This window comes from Eurypyga helias, unplaced genomic scaffold (assembly GCF_000690775.1).
Source record: "Eurypyga helias isolate BGI_N326 unplaced genomic scaffold, ASM69077v1 scaffold14880, whole genome shotgun sequence".
Lineage (NCBI taxonomy): Eukaryota > Metazoa > Chordata > Aves > Eurypygiformes > Eurypygidae > Eurypyga > Eurypyga helias.
The window spans coordinates 1-22,084 of record NW_010223951.1 but is presented as its reverse complement, the minus strand read 5'-3'; the positions used below and the strand labels follow the sequence as shown (position 1 = coordinate 22,084).

General features: G+C 36.9%; 1 protein-coding gene across 1 annotated transcript in view; it reads right to left on the bottom strand.

Moving 5' to 3' along the window:
- The window catches only part of LOC104514993 (collagen alpha-1(XII) chain-like), a 28,011-nt gene extending 6,162 nt beyond the window's left edge, over positions 1-21,849 (bottom strand). Inside the window, exons 1-14 of the mRNA XM_010158854.1 lie at positions 21,821-21,849; positions 21,476-21,618; positions 20,993-21,102; positions 15,912-16,061; positions 15,469-15,546; positions 14,686-14,772; positions 13,805-13,858; positions 13,218-13,313; positions 11,277-11,330; positions 9,787-9,840; positions 8,542-8,595; positions 7,346-7,417; positions 1,035-1,070; positions 859-925 (exon numbers count right to left, since the gene is read on the bottom strand). Of these exons, the coding sequence (XP_010157156.1) occupies positions 859-925; positions 1,035-1,070; positions 7,346-7,417; positions 8,542-8,595; positions 9,787-9,840; positions 11,277-11,330; positions 13,218-13,313; positions 13,805-13,858; positions 14,686-14,772; positions 15,469-15,546; positions 15,912-16,061; positions 20,993-21,102; positions 21,476-21,618; positions 21,821-21,849 (1,084 nt within the window). The remainder of the gene's footprint in view (positions 1-858; positions 926-1,034; positions 1,071-7,345; positions 7,418-8,541; positions 8,596-9,786; positions 9,841-11,276; positions 11,331-13,217; positions 13,314-13,804; positions 13,859-14,685; positions 14,773-15,468; positions 15,547-15,911; positions 16,062-20,992; positions 21,103-21,475; positions 21,619-21,820) is intronic.
- Positions 21,850-22,084: the final 235 nt, after the last annotated feature.

The window sequence follows — 22,084 nt, the reverse complement described above, 5'->3', positions numbered from 1 at the left end:
TGCTAAAGGATCTCAGATAACACATCCTTATTCATAAGTCTAATACATTCATGAACGTACTTTTCTTCCTCTGCCATGGCTAACTGATAGACATGTTATAAATAGCAGCCATGACAGTCATTTTAAAGGACGCACAAGCACTCTTAATGATCCAAAAGGCAGATCTGTTTACCACAGTCAGCACTTACCCTTGTTATAGAAACACTATTAAGAACAATTTATGGTTACATTTGTCTCTGTCCTCCTCAGCAGGTCTACTCATAGCAAAAGAACTCTCTCAGGGGCAGACAGAAAGCCTCTGTGGAGGACACTTTCATGGGTTGCAGAGCTGCACTGTGGCAATATATGACTGAAATTCAATTTGGAGTCCTTCTCCAAATAAATACAATTTTTATTTGCATAGCATAGCTGATACTGTGCACAATATTTACCCAACACTCATCTTTTTCTGCTAGCAAAGTACCTGCAGCGAGCATCCTTTTTCTCACCAATTCCCTCTGCCTGAAGATAAGACGTGTTCAATGAGAAAATGCATACCGATCTTATGACAAAGATAAAAGTAATTTTGGACCAGACTGACAAAAGGGAAGTCACCTTCCTTGTACAGAATATTAGACTTGCATGTGTATTTCCAAAGGTCGCAGATTACTTCATGATCAAGCTAGCCATTTGGATCTCACAAAAATTCAGTGCTACATTTTTTTTCCACTAAATCATTGGCATTTGCCAGCTATAATATCACTCAAGCTCTTGCTATGCTCTGTAGGCAATATCCCTCACCTTAAACTTAAACCATTGTTTTCTCTTTTAACAAAGTAAATTACTAGGATGAGAAACAAAGCAGGCAACACTGTTTACCATTTATCAGTTGTTCACAAACTTGTCTTGCAACTGCTCGCATCATGTTCTGAGAAGCAATGTCACCCTAAATAATCAAAACCAAAGTAAGTGTTTTATTAGCAAGTGTCTGTGCTTTTAAAGACAGAGTGTTTAATTTAAAAATCTGAGAAAAACTGACTTTAAAGCAGACTTACCCTGTCACCTTTTTCTCCCTTCATTCCAGGTGTACCCTGAAATAAATAAGTAAAAATAAAGTAACTGAAGGATTATATTATTCCACCCCAACTATAGGTTTGAGAAATGAAATTTTAGAAAACATTTTGACTCCTTCAAGAAGACAGACCTGGTTCTCCTTGAACTTTACATTTCAGAGATGCTAAGGCAGGTGCCAGAAAAGGCTGGGCAACCAATGATGTTTTGTGTATAATCAAACACACTGACAGATTCAGAATAAAAAGATCTGAAGGAAAAATTCAAACTAAAGCCAATGGAACTGCCATATTCTGACACTGGGAGACATACTGGCAATTTGAAAGTTGGATTTCTAGCATCCCATTTCTGGAAATGTTGAAGAGTCTTGTGCGAATAACATACAACTGTTTAATTTTAAGTCTTAATACAACTCATCATTACAAAACATAAACTAGGAAAGGAAGCTGTCTCCTTGAGCCCGCAAGAAACAGACCTCATATTAAGCAGAAAAGTGTTATGCGAAGATGACACATGAGATGGAGAGAGATGGCATTAAGTGCTTACTCTATTTATAACAGCTTCCCTGTGCATTCTCAACCATTTCTAGTCTTACAATAGCCTCATAAAAGTCTTAGCTTGAGCTGCTTCATAATTATTGGCATTTGCCAACAGCCAACTTTTGTCTAACTGCAATTTCCATTTGCCTTTGTTGTTGTGGGTTTTTCAGTTTTCAAGAATACTATGTAAGAAGCCAACCAGAAGGACTGATTCCAATTTTCATATATGTATGTGTCTATGGCTGGAAAAACATCACGTATACTCTTAAGATGTTTTTTAATGCTGAATCGGAGATATGCATGCACAATCTATGCAAATAAAATTTTGTGTATGCACCTGTCCCACAACATTTTGAGATTTTAGCCTTATGTTTACATTCCACTGCTAGCAAAGAAAAGCATCAATAGAGCAAACCATACTTTCCAAAGAAAATGTAATTACAATTCTTGGTATGATGGATTTTTAAAGATTTTTCAAAATAGAAAACAATGATCTCAGAAGAGTATTTATAACTTGCTTCGGTCTATTCGACATGATTTTTTCCACAGTAAAAATTGCAGATTCCCATTTAAAATAAGTAGAAAATTAGATTCACAGTTACTTGGTTTAGCCACTAAGTTGCCCTTTGAAAAATCTAAAAATCTGCGAAGTGGTTTAAAACTATTAATTTTAATATCAAAACAGAAAAGAAAAAAAAGAAAAGAAAACTGTATTTACTGCAAGACCTGCTTAGGAAGCCATCACAAATAGCCCTTCCAATGTTCTTGAATACTCACTGTGACAAATACCACGTGTGCCAAATTCCAGGGCAGTAGAGACAAAACTTTGGTTGAAAATATGGCTCCTGAAGTGGCCAGTGTGAGTTTGACAGAGGATAAGTTATATCCTCAGTTACGCAGTGGATGCAGAGTTAGGCCATAGCTGAGTCTTTCTAAAATCTATTGTAAATTCACCTGCCAGAATGTGTCCAAAAAGCACAGAAGCTTCACTAGTTAAGCAAAAGGGGCCAGTGTGAGTTCAAACAGATTTTCATTTGTAGCCTGAATTACTATTTGAACATTAGGCATATTTCAAAGGTGAAAGACCAGTCTGGAGAACCTGCTTGGCCCTCCACTTAGTTACACATGCATCCTAAGTATTACTGCTTTTTACATTGTCGTATTCCTTTAAGGAGCGTGTTTATCCCCATTAACAAAGCAAAGGCTAAGTGTGGGCCGCAGCTGTTTTTCATAACATTCCTACAGTACCCACAATTAATTTCAACAACATGAGACAACAAATCATTCCACTGAGGTCACAGCAAATAGAATTTGAATGTGGTGGCACGGTTTCATAGGCTTCAATCAAGGTTTTTGGGCAAACAAATTTCCATGGGGTATGTATTTCCATGGGGTGTGTCAGGGTGTGAATTTAGCATGCTACCTGATCTTCTCTGCTGCAGTGTTGTCACCTACTCCATGTCATGCCACAGAAAACATGAGGCAGCTCATCCATCACTGAGTGAAACAGTTGGCATACAGTACATTTGCACCATGCATAACATTGTTCATGCAAAATTAATTATACAGTCTCAAATAAAATATTTAGAGTGGCAAGACCATAAATGTGCCACTGGAATAAATTATGCCACCTGTGAGGCAATTACTAATATGTACACAATATACCCATCAAACTGATGAATATTCTTCCCCTTCTGTCCTTCATTCTTTCGTCTATGTCTTTTCTTACTCTCTGAAGTGCACAGGGAAAAGGTCTGTCTTTCGGGTTTAGCTTAGCACAGCTACATGCTGAAACAGACCATGGGCTTCTAAATGCAATAACAACATAGATAAACTGTAACAATTAAGAAAAATATGACATTCCTATCTGTCATTCTCTAATAATGAACATTATGGTAAATGCTGATTTGTTGAAGCTCTAAAAGAGATGTAATTGGACTCTGAATTCAACAGACATTAACATCTCGTTCATAAACTATCACATTTATCTGAAACATCCATTGAATAGAATTGCAGGTTTTTCACTTGCACTAGTCTATAACTTGACAATACGGGGAGGGAAAATATTAACAAATTTGTTGGTGCTTTTGTTTCTGTTTGAAATTTGGCTGTGTTTGCTATTTTCTGAAAGCATATTAATTTAAAATTATCTGTTGAGTAAACATTTATAATACCTGCATATTGTATTCTCGTTCTTTCTAAAACTTTCATAGTACAACCTTGTGTTCTTTTGACCAGAAGCAAATCATGCAGTACATCTTCTTGTTTATTCACTAGGTAAGTGCAAGCATTAGAAATCATATTTCTGGTCTATTATCCCAATAATATTCTAATAATTACTTAAAGTGCCCGGTTTCAATGAAACCACTTGTTAAAGCATTCACACACCAGAATTATCCACAGAAGGGGAAAAAATGAAGCAAACTTAAAATGTTCAAATCCTATATACTGTTTCTGGAAATATTTTTGCTGACTGGTCAAGAAAAGCTCTTCAGGCTGTCTTTAGCCACAAGCCATGTTGGTAAGACAGGAAGGTGCTCCGGTAACAAAATCACATCATTGTTCTAAAGTATTGCCAGCAAAAATCCCCCAGCTAGAAAAATGCTAAGGCCATTCCTTAATTATAAGCGATACACAGTTAATTGTACAATTCATGAAATCCAGTAAGCCTCATTCTTCAGTGTGTGACCTTGCAAAGATACACAAATACAGCCTTATGATTGGAAATCTATAGGCTAGTCTGAACTAATTTTAAAATTCAAAGATTAGAGGCTGACAGGCTATGTTATCAACAAAGTTCATTTACCACCTGGATATTTTAGAAATATGATTTCCAAAAAATAATTACAACTGCAATTGCTGAGTTGCTATTTGCATCTTCCTCCCACTTGATTATGTTCTTCATAAATTCCACTTTATTTTCTTTTAATAGACAAAAATGTGCAATTTAGCCAACTGCTTGCCAACATTTTGAGAAGCAGCAGCTGCCCCTGACATTCTGTTTTGCTGATATCCTGCACTGAGGGAGTCACTTGGGGTCAGCCTGAGGAAAAGCTAGTTTATGCTGTATGTGGGATTTTTCTGGGCTGTGGGATGAAGGCTGGGGTTGCAGCAAAGTTCTACAGCTGAAGGAGGACAAAACAAAAGAAGTTTTGCTATTTTTACTTTAAAAGATAATGCACCCAATTGTTTTCCCCAAAAGAATGTTTGCTTCCCCCAAGAACCACCAGTTCATTGCTCCCAAAGCAGCATCTTTTTGAGACCTTATTTAGGACATCTGCATAGATGGATATAAGGTCAGTAAACACATGGCAGCAGTGAATGGAAAATGTTCAGAAACTGCATTTAACTCATAATAAACATCTCCCTTATGTGCTTGGTATTACCCTCCGAAGGTTTTCACAGTCTGTTTGGTGGTGGAGGCAACAGTCTACTACCACCTTATATATAAAACATGCACTATTTACTGGGGACCTTCTAGACCAACAGATCCAGACCCTGTTATCACAGAGTCTGTTTTATAAACAAGCTCTACCTTACCATGACTTAGTGTGCCTAACCATCCATTAGCATTTTCACTTTCACACCTATAAAACAACAGTACTGGAATTTTTCTTTTCTGATAGTCCAAGATCTTTTATTTCTCGTGACATTTATTCACAGAAAATATATCCACTTGTTCTTGAGCTATTATCCTCTTTTAGTTTATTGACTCGTACCCTTGTTGGTTGTTACGCTAGTCTCCTCTAGGATAACCAGTGCTCAATTCTCAATAGCTTACTGACTCAGTTGTGTTCTTACTGTTCCTTTTCTGGTCATTTTGTTACTAGACTGAAAAAAACAGCTAACTTTCTTTGGTAAGTACTTATAAGCAGATTATAAAGTCAGATTTCCTATTTCCATGAAAATTCTGTTAACACTTCATGTATCAACTTGTTCTGGTGTAAGTACACACTGAGTTAGATAAAATGTTTACAGCCCCATTCATGGTGTGGTCTGCCTCAGCTTAGCACTTTAAGTGGTATTTAACACATCAGGAAAGGCCTCCAGTTGACTGCATTCACAGGGAATGTCTTTGCAACATGGAGGCTCCTCATAATTTGGACCTAACTGTGTATCTTTTGCCTGGGATGATCTTTGCTTTGTAGGGGTCTACCATCTGACTTGCACTGCATAGTACCAACAATACAGATTGTTCAGATAGAAGAAAAAAAAAAGCAGGATCTGGTAAAAAATTATTTACTCTTTGTATTTGCCAGAGGCAAAATGAATCCTCATTGTCTTTCTCCAGGACAGGATGTTACAAATTCAGGCAGGCCTGAACTATGATTCAGGACTCTGCAAGTTGCATTTGGCTATTAGGCTGCACCTTTGGCAATTCTAATGCTGGACACAAAGGAAAGCATTGAAATTCTGTCCACCAGGAGGTTGATAAAACATCTGTGCAAGGGGCAAGCCAGAATTCTTGCTGGGATCTGTTCTAGAAACATAAGAAATGGTAAATACGATGCACAGTTTCACATTACAAGTGTATTAACTGGGAAAAAAATGTATTTCTCACTGAAAGGAACACTTAAGATCAGCGTGTAGGAGAGCTTACATGTGGTGCTTGGACAGGAGTTGACTGCCGTTGTGCAAAAGCACTGAAACAGGGCTTGTAGCAAAATTTATTTCTATGCATGTTGTTTACCTGCAGATGGTCATTGCTGGTGAACTGGATCAGCTATTCAGCGTCCCAGGTGAAGGAAAAGGATACACCTGGTAGTTTGAAGCTTAATTGTGAACAAACTACAGCACTTTGTGACCTGGCTATGTCTATCAAGCATCTGACCTGGGAGGAATACCACATTAGCAATGCATGTTTAAAAGCAGGAGAGCTTCAGTGCTTTCCTAAGACACGCAGTGTCCTCTATTGCAAGAAGAAATGGGACCTGTAGGCGGGCAAATGCAGACTGAATACAACATGTGTATGAGAAAATGACTCAGCTTCCAGGTGTTCCTAAGAACTTCCACTTCATAATCATCAAGCTGTCCGGCCTACTACATATTCCAGCTATCACATACACAATGGCATTGAAGCATGACGGAAAATTCTGGTCGATTGCCAGACAGTAAGTACAAGTAATGAATGACTTCCTGTTTCAATTGCTGTCTCGACTCCTGAAACAAGCATCATTTCTCAGAGATCCTACAAATGAATCAATTAAAATTTCTCCTGAAACTGTTGGTGGGAGGCAGAACCTCCTGCTCTTTCTTCCTACTCAGGATGCACTTAGAGGTTTGAATAAAATGCACAGAAACCACCCCCAAATAATTGTGAGATCTCATTGTAAAAATTACAAAACATTTGCAAAACAGAAGTGAATAGGTAATATTATCAAGGATTGTCCACCTTCAGTAGTGTACCACTTTTTTACTACACACGCATACACAAATATAAAGACTTTCCAGTAACTTTGCTGACCTAGTTCTTCATGCTTATGCAGTGTAGGAATATGTCTTGGCACATAATAGCCTACAATCTTTTTAGTGGAAACCAGAGACCACAATTTCTAGCCCCAACTATTTAACTCAGCAAAATGACACACTGTAAAAATAAAATTGTTTGAAAAAAAAAGGCTTGTGGTCTTAAGTCATCTCCACTGTATTAACCACTGTTATAAGTGCAAGACAAGTATGTAAAACAAGGAGAAGTCTCATATTCATCAACAGACTGTAATTTTAAATTTGAGACTGTATGTGTATCATTATCTTACTGGTGTCCCACGATCTCCTGGCTTCCCTGGTTTTCCACTTGGGCCAGCAACTCCTGGAACTCCTGGAGCACCCTACAGCAGAAGACATTTAAAGTCAATTGTGGAAATCCACAACAGCCTAAGTGCTAATATGAAAGGTGTTATTGTATTGAGTGCAAAGCAATACTGAAAACAGCTACTATCAGGGGTTTGGGGTTTTTTTTCTGTTAGGTACATATCAGGCTTGAAAACTTTCCTCCTGAAAAAACAGTTTGTTTCTCCATGGAAATCTGTTTCACATAACACCACAGTTCAACAGGTACTTCTGAATCTAAAGATGCAAAGGGTGTCTTCATGTTTCTTGTGTCACTCATAATGACAGATTCATAAAGGAATACAAGACAATTTGGCTTTCTAACATCATCACTTCAATGATCCATGTAAAAGTCCACAAGAAGTCCATAAAAGTCATCCTAGTGATACTAGATAAATATGAACACACAAAAGACCAGTGTTAGGTTATGTGATAAAACCTCATGTGCACGCCCACAAATGAGCACCAGAAAGACAATCATGGGGAGGAGCTGGAGCATCCCAAATAAGAATCTGCCCTAGCAACTCCTGTCTGTATAAATATACATAGTGTAAACGTGTGCTCTGTGTATGTGTGCCTACTGCGAATACATCTTCCCCTTGCTGTTCGTTGGACCTGGTAATGGGGAGCTGCAGCAACTTCCCTACCTCAGGCTGTCTGATCCAGCATAATATGTTTTTCTCTAACAACCAGCACCTTTTCTAACATGCTCCGATAAAACACAATGAAGTAGCTTTTCAAGAAAAAACTAACCCTTAAATACTCTTGGCAAGAAAAGCTTGTGTTAACCGGATTTTTTTTTCACCAGACTACAAGTAATAAGCTGACTGGTTTCAGTAGACCTAACTAGACATTTAAAGATCATAGCTAAAGAAACAGGTAAATTGGTTCTTTTCTTATTTACAGTGGCAGAAAACAGTTTGAAAACCACTTTTATGAATGTTTGTGAATAAATGCTTTACACAGCTGTCTACAAACCTTTTACCGAGCATTTCCCAGATCCATTTAGGATATTAAGCAAAGGATCCATTTCATATTGGACAGAAACTGAAAATGTCAATGTGGCTCTCTCTTGGCTCAGCTGTCTTATTTCAGAGTATATCAAAGACAAAATTATATTTACCGCTGGTCCTGGTGGGCCTCTGGGACCTGTGGGACCATCTTTTCCTGTGAAACCCTATTCAAAAACAAAAGCATGATTAGAGGTTAATTTAAGTTTGTAGCCTGAATAAATGGCCTTAGGTTATGTAATTGCAATGTATTACTACTAACACATGTTTTAAAAACTATCCACGATGTAGCTTATAAAAATAACTATCACAACTAATGCTGGGGAAAGCCATGGAACAGTGAGCTTCAGTCAGTTTAGATGTTTATCTGCAGTTGATTAACTGAAGATGGAATGAGTCTCAATATTTTTAAGAAAAGGAATCGTTGTTCTATCCCAGAGGAGCAAGATCTCCCTTTTTGCTGTTCTTTCACTCACAGATTAGCTGGAAAATCTGAGGTTCCTACTTAAATGACACCCTCTCTTTCAGATACTTCCCCTGCAAGAAGACATGCAGAGAAATCCATCTCAGTAATGTAACATGGCATTCACAAATCAGCACTGATGGCCCATTGCCTGCTAATGACCAACCAGTCCAATGGTATGTTCTTTGTCAACTGGCTATTACATGGTGATCTGTTTTCATTTCTATCAACATCCACTAAGGGATAACTATAAATCCATATATCAGCTATTGATTTTGACTGTAAAGGTAAGTCATTGCTTCAGTCATCTCGAAGGTGACATTCCACTGTGAAAACAAAAGAGATTTTCTTAACTGATGCCAAATTAGAAGAAAGGGATTGAAACAACTCCACAATTAAATACCTGTATGCGTGACCTTCATTATGAAGACATTTCAGAATCCCCCATTCAAAGAAAAGTTCTGAGTTCCAGAAAGTCAAAGGTTAAGGAGCAAACTTGATCTTGACAGTAAAAATTGGCACAGACAGATTCTTTATGGACATGACATCTCCCAGACAGTGAGAAAGAGTTTCAATGGGATCTCCTGCAGCAGCAGCCGAGCCCTGCTCAGTGGACATACTGCTCCATGGGTGCAGGCATCTGAGAAACTATTCAGGAGAGGGATCAATGCAATTTTTACAGAACCTATCTGTCTATCTGGCAAGGTTTTCACCCCTAGGTTTTTACAGCCCTTCCACTTTTACCTCTCCAGGTCGGATACTGGTAAAAAGCCTCCTTTTGAAAAATCATTTGAAAATAGAAAGAAATTATAAAGAAGGATTAGGAAAAAAAAAAAAAAAGGAAATAAAACCACATTACTCAGTCTTTTCAGAAGATAAACTGAGGAAACCTTACCCTTTCTCCTGGAGGCCCCATTGGGCCAGGTGGACCAGGTAAGCCTGGGGTTCCCTACAAGGAAAAGGAATGATAAACTGTATCCATGACAGAACAAATTTGCACAAAAATGCACGCATTTAAACATTTAACTGTCTTACATGTTGCTTTCTAGCATTTACAAAAGTTAAAAAAAAAAACATCTTTAGGAGAAAACATTTGTTTCATATACATGATGCAAGGTTCTTCACTCTCGCTCTATTTTTTTAACTTCCATTTACTTACCAGACAATAATTCAACTTCAAAAATAAATGTCAGTACTGTTCCCATAAAACAGATATATCTGGTTAATTGACTTTACAAGCATGACTTACAGATGTCACCTAATCCTTTAACACCTGGTGCTAAAGCCTAGCTGCAGTCATCAATCAGAGTATCTAAAGAAACAAAAATTAGACTCTTCCTTTATTATTCTTTTCCCTCTATTGTCCTATTTTTTTAACATTCTGCTGCTTTATTGTGCACATTCTAAACTCTCTTTTTCTGTTCCTTGTAGCTTCTGGATAGAGAGAAAACCCAAAAAGTAAATAGGCAGGCTACATTAGAGGACACTCAGGAATAATTTCATTTAACCCTCTGTAGGATCAGTATCACTGCTGTAGGAACTGGATACTGAACAGACTTGCACCATGTTGTCATGTTCTTCCCTCCTTTCTTACTAATCTGACCATACACTAAAATGTAGCACTGCTTTCTACAGGATATTACTACTCCCTAAATGTATACTACTCAGTGTTTTAAGGACTAATAAAACAGGTAAAGAATACAAGGCCCTTGGCCCATGACTGACCTCATCTGATATATGAAACCAAATCCACACCACCATTTAAGCATCCCCCATATTGTCTTTAGACGCCCAGAAAAATCAAGGACAATATAGTAACCAAAGAATATTAGTTATGTCACCACATGTGCAGATCAATGATCTTAGATTATCTGGCCAATTATCCAAAAAAAAGCCTTACCTTTTTCTCCTAAAAATCTAATCCTAGTTTACAATATAGAAACCTAAAAGGGAAATTTAGCATTGCTTTCTTCTTTCAGAAATCATACAATTAATGTCCCCAAACCATCTGACTTCCAAAAATAGAAAGCAATTGGACAACATGTTCAGCAGAAGTTCTGCATCCTTTTTTTAGGAAGTCCTTTAACCAACTGCAGGTGGTCAGAAGTTGATGAGCCCTCCTGGGGAGTTATCAGTGTGCTTTTCCTAACCCAATGGTCTGTCCCTGAGCATTCACAACTGTCCAGATGGACATTTGGCTTGACACAGTATAGCTGTTCTTTCACCCTTGCTGTTTTGAATGATTTACTATTTCCTACATTTCAAATTCCTATGTGTAAGATAGTTATGTTTCTAAAACTATTTCTTAGGAAGATATAAGAGGCCTTGACTCCTAGTGATGTCAAAGAGCCAGTCTGACATTCTCTTGTCTAAACACCGACTTACCGATCGCCCTGGTAATCCAGGCTGGCCAGCATCACCTTTCATTCCTTGACGACCCTATAATTTTCACAAATGATTGGTTTAGATTCTAACTTACAGAGTAGAACAGCAAAATAACAAGTTTGTGTAGATGGACACAAAATATTTCCTACAAAATACCTAAATTAAGGAATCCATGTGCCAACTATGTATTACGCAATAAACCAAGATACATATACCTCTTAATTGAAGCAACACTGATCACCTCACAATCATTTGCAAATGCAGGATAACTGGTTGTCATTGTATCAAAAACACAGGTGTGCAGACATTTGAAGGGGGCACATATTTTGATAAGGAAGTGACATGGATTTGTCAGGAAGAGAGACTGATACCAATGTCTTCACAAGCAGGAAAGCAGGGAAGGGTTACATGTTTTCTCCCAACCTCCCTTATCTTTCTCAAGTGGTGAATGGACCCATCTACACCCATGAAAGGTAAAAGCTTGGTCTTTTTAAAGTATCACTGGTTTTCTCTAACCCATAGTCTAAAAGGTATTACACACTTCCAGGAGACAAGGTGTAGGAACACATAAAGAAGCAATGCATTGCCTTTCACAACTAGCTTGCATTCCACATGCACTACAGCACTGTACTATAAATGCACAGTCTAAAGCCTCGTGAGCTAAATTTGACAATAAAATATTTATTTTCCACAGTGTCTTGTGTGGTATTTCAGCATTAATAACTGTTGATGACACAATAACAATCAAACAATTTGTAAACTTAGCATGCCAACGTGAATTTAAATTGATATGAAAAATGAAACTACAACTCAAAAATGGCACTTTAACTTATTAGCTAATGAGGAGTTCCACCAATGTTGGTGTTTTCGTTCTTTAGAGGTTTTCAAACTGAATGTGACAAACAAATGTATTTATTGTATTCCACATGTAAAAGGAATGTGTTTGGTCTTTCTTGTTGTTTGGCACCTCTAGTTCATCTTGATGAAGCTTTTCCTCATGATGTATAACAAAAAACTGAAAAGCATCTACACTAGTTAACATAATCTTTCTACTTTGTCCTTACAAAACAGAAGGTGTACCTAACGTCTACCCTAAAGCACATTTTGGTTTCCATTTCCCAAATTACATTACAGACTGAAAAAGTAACCTGGTTTCAAATGCAAAATGAGAGAGCGTGCAATCAGACACATACTTTTTTTTACATAAACTTTATATTTTAATCAAAAGTATTTACACAAAAAGCTGCTGGCTATATTAAAATTCAAGCTAATCCTAAACAGGAAACATCAAAATTATTGTTCTGCCTTTGGGATGATTACTTATTAAAATACGACAAAAGCAGTCTTGACATGTCCAGAATGTAAACAAAGGGTTACTATCTCCTATAAGAAACAGAATCTGCTGAAACTTCATCAGTTTTAACAGAATTACTCTGGCTTTGAAGGAATGTGCATGAAATCATTAGTAGTCTCACTAAAATGTGCATGCTGCTGCCAAGAAAGCCCCCTAGGAAGGAAGGGCTGCTTTGTATGCCTACATCTGGGCACCCATTGCCTCTCTGAACTTTCAGCTACTGATTCAAGCTCATAAAATAGTAAATCTGTAAGAAAGTCTTCAGAGTAATACTGCATGCTTAATTTTCCTGCACCACAGTTTGATAATTTGAGTCCTAGAACTTGAAGGACTAGCAAGCTGGAAGAGTAAAAACGGAGTAGTACAATGTATATTGCAGCACTTGGACTCTGTCCCCTCACAGGCATCCCATAAGCACACGCAACATTCAGGATAGAAAATGCTATTGTACTGAAAGAGACTTGTTTCATAATACTACTGTGTTGCAAGGGAAAATTAATGTTAGGACAAATCTGCCACCCTCTTCCCAAGACCACCATCCCCATTGACAGCTCTGGCTCCACACACACTCAGAATTGGCCACTCACCGGTTCACCTGGGATTGACAGCCCGTTGGGGCCCTGTGGACCAGGGGGACCTTGAGGGCCAGCAGGACCTGTCTCACCACGAGGACCAGGTGGCCCCTTAGAGCAGAAAATTAAAACAAGATTGTAAATGACAGCATCTTCTTAGATCTGTAACTGCAAAAATCCTTTGGGTTAGACAAAGTAAGTCAGAAGCCTGCAGACACACTTGATACTTCCAAACCACTGTGGAAACAGTTATCTAAGTGGCATATCATTTCATAAGCTACTCTCTGATTCTTGTTGGCGGTCTCAGGTCAATACATGCCTTCTGGCAGTGTTACTTAGAAGAATAGCTGTGTCCTCTGTGCAGAGAGAAGGACAAGAGTGCTGCAGAGTGTGTATTAACACCCTGATGCATTTAACTTTTGAGGCTACATATATACATAGGCGGTGTGTATATAGTCTCAAATAGGTAGGCTGCACATAAATAACGTACAGGCATATTTCCAAGTAAATTTTTCATCTCCATTCTTAGCTCAGCATAGAACTAAGCATACAAATTTTCGTACAGGTACGACATTATAGATGCGTTCCAGAAAGATACTTACAGATGATCCAGTCAAACCCCTTTCACCTCTGGGACCTTTAGCGCCTGGGCCACCCTAAATTGAATATTTGGAAAGAAAATGTATTTCATACAAGGGTACATCATACCATGTGCGTTATGAATGCTCTTTATCAAATTCTTATGTGAAAGCCCAAAGTTTTGAAATGTATAGTTCTCACTGCTAAAAAGAGTACTAGAATAAAAGATGCATCAGAAAATGAGGTAAAACACATCAGCTTCAACCTTGCCAATTCAGCCCATGTCATTTCTCTCTGCAAATATAAACAACTTCAATTTATATTCACCAAAATCTCTGGATATCTCTCTAGTGGACTCTCAGACAACTTAACTATGCTTCGGATTCCTCATGCAGAATTTTTGATAGCTTCAAAGTAGCAGGACTGCGTGTAACTCCCTTATATTCAAGGCAATTGGTAGAAGCATATCCATTCCATAGATTACTATCTCTCCAAATAAAAAAAAGCAAGCAAGTAATTTATTTCCCTGACAGAGTAAAGAAACTTTCCTTGGAGTGAAATCCTGACTCTATTTAGGAAAAATATTTGCACAGTCCATTAAAAATATCTCGTACATGAAGTGCGAGACAGCTGAGATTGGGCCAGATTCTTTCAACCTAACAATGAGGAGTTATTCACAGTAATCACATTAGAAATATGAGGAAAAAATTATTATATAAACAAATAGACGTGGTGGGAGCTGTGTTTTAAACTAAAATGGGAACAGATCACCATGATATTATGGAGGTGCTGATAGAAACTCTCTCTCTGACTGACCTTTGTTTCACAAAACCACAGATCAACACAAACGTGCTTCTGTAAATTTAAAAACCAGAAAAAATGTCTGTTGCGAATAGTTCCTTACAGCTGGTCCAGGGGGTCCTGGAGGTCCCACGCTGTCTTGAGTACAGGTACACGCATTTGGAAGAGCTGGGCATTTTGCTTCATCTCTCTGAAAATTCAATCACAACCATTACTGTCCTTTTAAAGAAAAGTACTTGGTGGCAGCATACTTTTCTAAAGCAACAACAGCAAGATTCTCTATTATCCCATTTTCAAGCACAAGTAGAACTCACAGCTAAACAGTGGTTTCCAAATGTTTCTACAGGACCTTTCATATTTTTAGCAAATTTTCTCTTCAGGCTATACATCACACTAACAACAGAGGCACAGGGAAAATCAAATTTGTATGCAATTTCCATTCTAACATTTATAGCCATTAGAAAATCAGCTAATTGTCTAATGTAAATGACACTGACAAAGAATAAACTAGTTACTAGTTACTAAACTAGCACTGACAAAGAATAAACTAGTTAATTTTTACATGTCAATCTAAGAACAGATTAAGTTAAAAAAATAATATAACTATTCTATTCATAATACCTAAGATCATAAGTATCACTGAAATATAAAATATAACTGATTTTTTTTCCAGCATTCCTAAGGGACTTAAGGGACTTTTGACAACATTACAATCTCTCTCCCTCAGACACAAAACTCTGAAATGCAGTGTTGTTCACTGGCTCCTCTGACAGCTGTGGTTTAGATATGCTGTCAGTAAGAGGTATAATACCAGGCTAATATTGAGATTGTTAAATTTGCTATTAATAATGATTTTCTGAATAGCCTCTGGTTAATTTACACTTACCATAGATGGAAGATCACAGCATCTGTCTCTGCTAGTCCAAACTGGACTGCATACAATGTCAAAATTCTGGATTTCTAGCTGTAAAAGAAAAGAGGACTCATGAAAGATACTAGATACATGTTGCTTATGACATCCAGCGTCATTATCATTAAATAAGACTCCTCAAACATTTATTTCCTAATTTCATTAACACCATTCAGACTTTCACTTCTTTTTTTGACATTGACAGAAAAATTATTTAAAAATAATAAAAAATTTAAGACCAGGCCTACATAAGGCTATCAAAACCAAACTTCTCAGTTAAGCATATTGGGTCTTGCAGTACAGACACTCAAAATCTTTGGATGCAATACTGGTTTCTCAGCAATTCTTAATCTCTCATCTCTTTCCTGTAAAAATTTCAAGGTTTTGCACTAATAAATGGATTATTGAGTTTTGCTTACTGTTGCTGATCTCCGGTCACCTTTCAGAAGTTTTCCAAGAATTTCATAACCATCGGTTGTGATGTTCCCAGCCTCTTTAATTGGTTTTTCCAGTATTTCATTGCAGTCAATGTAAATCTTAACATTTGATGAAGTTACAACAATATGGACCTGAAAAAAAGTTGAACATAATATTTAGAAAAGGCACATAGGCGTATTTAATTAAAGCTTCAATGGTATTTCACTGTTGTAAGTTTTCTTCGTAGTAATCCTGCTTTATTTTCAACTGGTGGAAAAATTCAAACTCGAGGAAAGTCTATGACATTTGTAACCAGTTTAAAATGTGTTGAAGGTCAATAAGATGAATACACAAGCACAGCTAAGATGTACTATTTAATGTAACAGTGGAACTACAACTATCTATTTTTCTTGCCTGAAAATTGGTTTAAGATGGCATAAAATTAAAAAAAATAAAAATCATTTTTGAGAGGAAGTGAATATAAGCTCTTCTTGTCCCCTCCTGATGGCTGGGACCACACAAGAGGTTTATGAGTCTGTGACTGCCCACTGGCTAATAGACTCTTTCTGTAGTTCAGAGAGTAGATTGTTTCAGATCCAAAGATCCGGAGTGCAGTTTCCACAGATGACTCAACCAGAGGCATTAGTTGCATTGATATACAGGAAGTGAGCAGAGAAGCCTGCCCAGAAAAAGACAAAATAATGGAAGATGCAAGAGAGAAGTTTCCATGAGAGAAATTTGGCTACAAAAACATATGCCAAAATAAGGGGAAATAGGGAAGAAGAGGAAGAAATTAATTATTGGAATTAAGGGAAATTTAGGAGGGAGAAAAGAATGACTGCAAAAAAAGGAAAGTGTACAAGGAGAAGATAATTAAGTGTTTGGGGAGAACATAGTAAACCTTAAACAGAAGAACAAACAAAATTGAATCAAAGGTTACCATTCCAAAAATTTACAGTACATATGACTAATGTTATGCAAGTCAATTTCCTATTTACCCGTGAAAAGAAAAGATATTCAGGAGTCTCCAAGAAAGAAACAAGGGTCTGACATTTTAGTAAATCTAGTATGCAATTGATAGAAGAACATTTTAAGGCAACAGAAAAGTTTCAGCATCCTTATATACCTTACACCATGCATATATTTTATATACAACATTGTAACATCTTTGTAATTGTTAAAATATCAACACAGTAAGATCAGCAGTAAAGAATCATTGAAATACATATTTAAGTTTTAAAGCTTCTGTTATCACAGTACATAACCCTTCAGAAACATAATGCTATTTGATGACTGCTTAAAAAATTGGCATAAAGTTGAAACAGAGATTCCCTTAAATGTCTTGAGTCAACAAGTGCCTGAACAATCTCTTGAGAATTTGTTCTTTCTTTCCATATTAAATATTTTCCCATGTGGAGTTGTCTCCAAGGCATTAGCATAGCTTATCTAAAACTCTTTAAACGTTATGTGCTTATGCTTTACATAATTGGAATTAAGGCATTTGAAACTACCCTCATTTTTTGTCATTTGAAATTCAGCTGGCATCACAGTTTATTTCCCAGTGCTATATATAAAAATGTTTTGTTGTTTGGGTTTTTTTTTAATTAACATTCCCAACATTGTTCATTGACCAAATTAAAAAGAAAATGGAAAGATAACTGAGTATGTCCAAAGTATATTTTGGTGTTACATACCAAACTTTCTACAAAATAAAATAAGCACCATGCCAAAACTTTAAATTAATTTTCATTTATACATCATATACTCATATGATTATATGATTGAATTTTACATGTTAAATAATACATCAAACAGTGTAAACTCATTGCAGATTGATAAACTTAATTCTGAAGGTATGTGCATCCTTCTAGTGGCCTGTTATGTATTTGTCAAAAATTAAATAAAGCAAATGACATCTACACAGCAAATGCATGTTGCTGCATTTTCATCTGCACACAAAACTTAGGAGAGCTGAATCTACATCAGAATGCTGACTGGGATCATCAATTTGAAAATGGTCAAAGAGCAGTGACTGCTGAACATCACGTATCTATCCAAAGAAGAAGTGACTCCAGCAGTCAAAAATGAGCAGGGCTCCCCCAGGTCATTGACTCAGTTCACTGTTGACTTAATGTCACTCTGAATTTCAGCCTGAATCCCATGGCCCAAGCTAAAGTCCAATAAAAGTATGCATCTAGTGTTTACAGTAAATAACACATGTCTGTATTCAACCCTGTTACATTTTGTTTTCAACAGATGTTAACAGAAACATTCTCTTCAATTTCTAATACACCAACATAAAGCATCACTCTGACCATTTCCAGTGCCAGAAGGCACTGAGGTTTTAAGAAAGAAAACATACTTTAATCTTTCTCTCTGAACCCTTTCTAGGATAAAGTTTAATGGTGTTCTGATCTACTGCTAAATGAACCACATCAATAAGCTAAGCAAATTATTATTCCAAGTGTACATCAGCAGAAACTCATACACTCATTATCAAATTTCCTGTGGCTAACTACTGCAAAAATGCAATCTAAAAGGAAGTCTAGCATGGTAAGAATAAGAAAGTAGAAGTTGTCTGTCCCTCCAAAACACTCGGTTATAAATTTAATGACTGTCTCAGGCAGTCAGGATTTTTCCTATGGGACTTGCCAGACTCAACAGCTTTCACCATAGCTATGCTACGCAAAGCGTTCAAGTATGCCAAAGTAAATTTCCTTGCACAGTTAGGTGTAGTTAACTGTGCTTCACTGAATGAGCCAGCAAGTCATCGAATGAAAACCACAAAAATGTTTGATATTTTGGAAAACATCTTCTCGCATTCTAAAGATTGGTCATTTCTTTGAAACTGGATAGCAAGAGAAATTGCAACAGTACCTTTTGAAAAGTGTTAGTTACTTTCCTTCCTTCATCTTGCTGAAACTACTGCTATCCTTCACTAGGAGCTGATCAACATGGCTGATTCTTAAGGCTTTCCCAGCACGTGAGCTGGGGAATCCCATGATGCTATCATTAACAACCTGACTCATATAGCAATCTCAGTAATCATCCTGGAAAGAATCCAGAGGAGTCAACTCAGTTAGATGGTGAAAATTCCCAAATGCAGCTCTTTAAACCAAGACTATTCCCAGTTACTTTAAATACTATCAAAAGTTGAACTTTCGTTTCCTTTATGGGAAAAAAAGAAGGGGAATGACACACTGCACTAAATAACTGAGAAATGGTTCGGTTTTGCTTAAGAAATAGTCTCATAAGCAAGACATCTTAGTTCCAGAGCTTTAAGACAATTTGTAAATGGCTGTTAGTGCTGCACATAGTTTGGCATCTTAGGATTTCTTTCTGTTCATATCTATGAATGTATTTAATTATTAAAATAATACAAAAGGCTGGATTTTATTTCCCTTGTAATTGTTTTTCACCAGCAAGAGTAACAAACAGTTTTATTTAACTACTAATGTTGCTTAGGTTGCAGGTCGTTATCTTTTTTCCCTGATAAATGAGCAGTAAGTGCTGTGAGATAATTCTCCTAATTTAGAGGATCAGCAAGGAAAAATATGACTCTGAATGTCAACTAAATTAACAGCAGACACTTAAAACAGACTGTTGGCAGTACAGCATGTAGAGAGCTTCACACCCCTGATCTGCAGAAGGCAAGTCTCAACTCTCACACTGATATATAAAATGAGGCATGCGACATGTCTGTGTTTTAACAGTACTTCTTGGTGATGACTCAACTTTTACACCAAAACAATATTGACCCTAGCCTTTACTGACAGTTTTTCTCACTCTAGTAGATTAACACATCTCCTTAAAATTCAGAAACTGATAGCTTTTATAATACTGCGTGATTATTGTAGTTACCCGTGTTTTAAACAGATAAAGTCACAAAATATAATGCTGGCACCAGCTAGCTTTCCCTGCTTTCAGCCTAGCAGAGCTAGGTTGACAATGTGGCCTCCAGTATCAGCAAGCTGACAGAGGCAACCTCTTATCTTTATCCTTAAAGGAATGCTGGTGGTGACTAGTGATGCAGGAGAGGGTATCACAAAGAAAACAAATGCTACACTCCAGCCATATTTAGTCATCAGAAGAAAACTAAACTAAACAGAAGGGAGATAAATGAAAATATGAGAATGTGCATTTCATCTGACAAAAAAAGTGATTGCAATTTCCCTAAACATATAGGCATAACACAGCAGGAAAATTTGTGGTTTAGACATGTACGTAGCCTGAGTCAAACTCTTCCCAATGACTAGAGGTAAGAAAGCCTTGCAGGATCAAGTTTTCAGAATTTGATGCATAAAACTGGAAAAACAAGCACAAAACTATCACAACTGAAGTCAGATGCAGTAACATGTAAGGTTTTCAGTAGCCATTTTGACAACTCAAAAAACATGAGTTTCATTCCAGATCGCAAATAGGTTATATGATATTTTATGGGCTCTCCATCATTATTGTTGCTTTCTCAGTTAATATTAGTTTGGAATACTTTGGAATATTTTAGGTCCAGTGAATTTAAGCCAAAAATATACCAGTACATATGCATACCTACAAAATGTATACATATACATGTATTTTGTTTGTTAAACATGTGAATGTTATTCAATATGCTATTCACCTCCCCAAATTGGATCCCTGCCTTTTTCCTATGTCAATAGCTACTTACTTTCGGTGGCTATATCTTCTTCTTTGAGTGATTCCAAATCACTACACTCCCCAGTCTTTCCTCATCACAACTTCCTTTCTTTTTTTTCACCCAATTTATCTTTTACTCTTCCTCTTTCATGTGCCAGGAATCAGGCTACGATGTCTTGTTCAGATACATCCCTCCACTTACCCAATCTTGACAAAAGTCTTGACAAGATCTTGACAAATCTCTTACACGAGTACAAAGTAGGCCTTTACCTCAATAAAAAAGAAGAGCTATAACCTGAGATCCTGTTTTATACGATCTGTAAGTCCCTATGCCAACTTACAGTACTATACAAAGACTGAATATAACTGACAGTGACTTCTGCTTGCTTGTCTTTTGTTTCAAAGAACATCACTTCAGAAAGCAACATTCATAATTTCAATCCTTTACCTTGTGGAAGCTTCCATAAAAGATTTTCTTTACTTCATCATTATCAAAAGTTACAGTTTGAACCTCTCCCCTTGTATCCTTGTTAAAGAATGACAGCACTTTGCTTGCAGCTGCAATAAATGAAAATAATATGTTTCATTTTATATGTACTACTGAAACCACCATCCTAAGATACACATGGATAAAATGTAGGATACCACTCAAATGGGTAAACATAGATTATAAACGGTCTTACTGACCCATAACTATGTAGATATATATTCCTTTGGTTTTAGAGGTAATACCAAAGTTGAAGTGTAACTAAATTGAATTAAACTGAAAAAACTAATTTATGTACAAAGTAAAAAAAAAAAAAAAAAAGCTTTTAAAACTAAAAATATAAAAACATGTAAGAATGCTTTGGTTTTGGAAATACTTGGAAAGAATGCATGCAAAGTAATGCACTACATAAATTCTCTGCACAATAAGCAAAATCATCCTTACGATCAAGCACAACTCCAACTTGTGGTTTGTAATCTCTGTCTGTAATCTGCCAAATTGCAAAAGGCTCGTTGGGGGATTCGGGCAGAAGACGGAATAACAGAATGATAGTGTATGCCTGTGGCAATCCCTCTGGGTGAATCTCCCTGTTAAGACAATATGAGGACATTTTTTCACATGGAAACACATGAGGAAAATAAGATCTTCATTTGCTCTTTTTCGAAGAAAAGAAGTGAGGGTAACAGGGAAACCACGGTGTTTAGTGGAACTGAGCATTTTAACTACTCTCTCAAAAAGAAAAGAAATTTATGATCAAAATCATCATGTGATTTGTTAATGTGAACTCACACCCCATCTTCAATTGGTCCAGGCACCATGGTTATGGAGGACGCCAGAATATGACCAAGAAATCTTGGAAATGTATTCCTGTGGCAAGATTCTGCATAAACTACACATATTTTAAATCCCTTGTTGATAAGAAAATACAACCACAGCTTTATTCTTTTTTATCTGGCCTTTTTTAGACAGGCAACAGAAAACAGCACTTGACTGCCACTGCTCTTCAGGCATAGATACACTGAAGGATGTGGTAGACGAAAAGCTGGACATGAG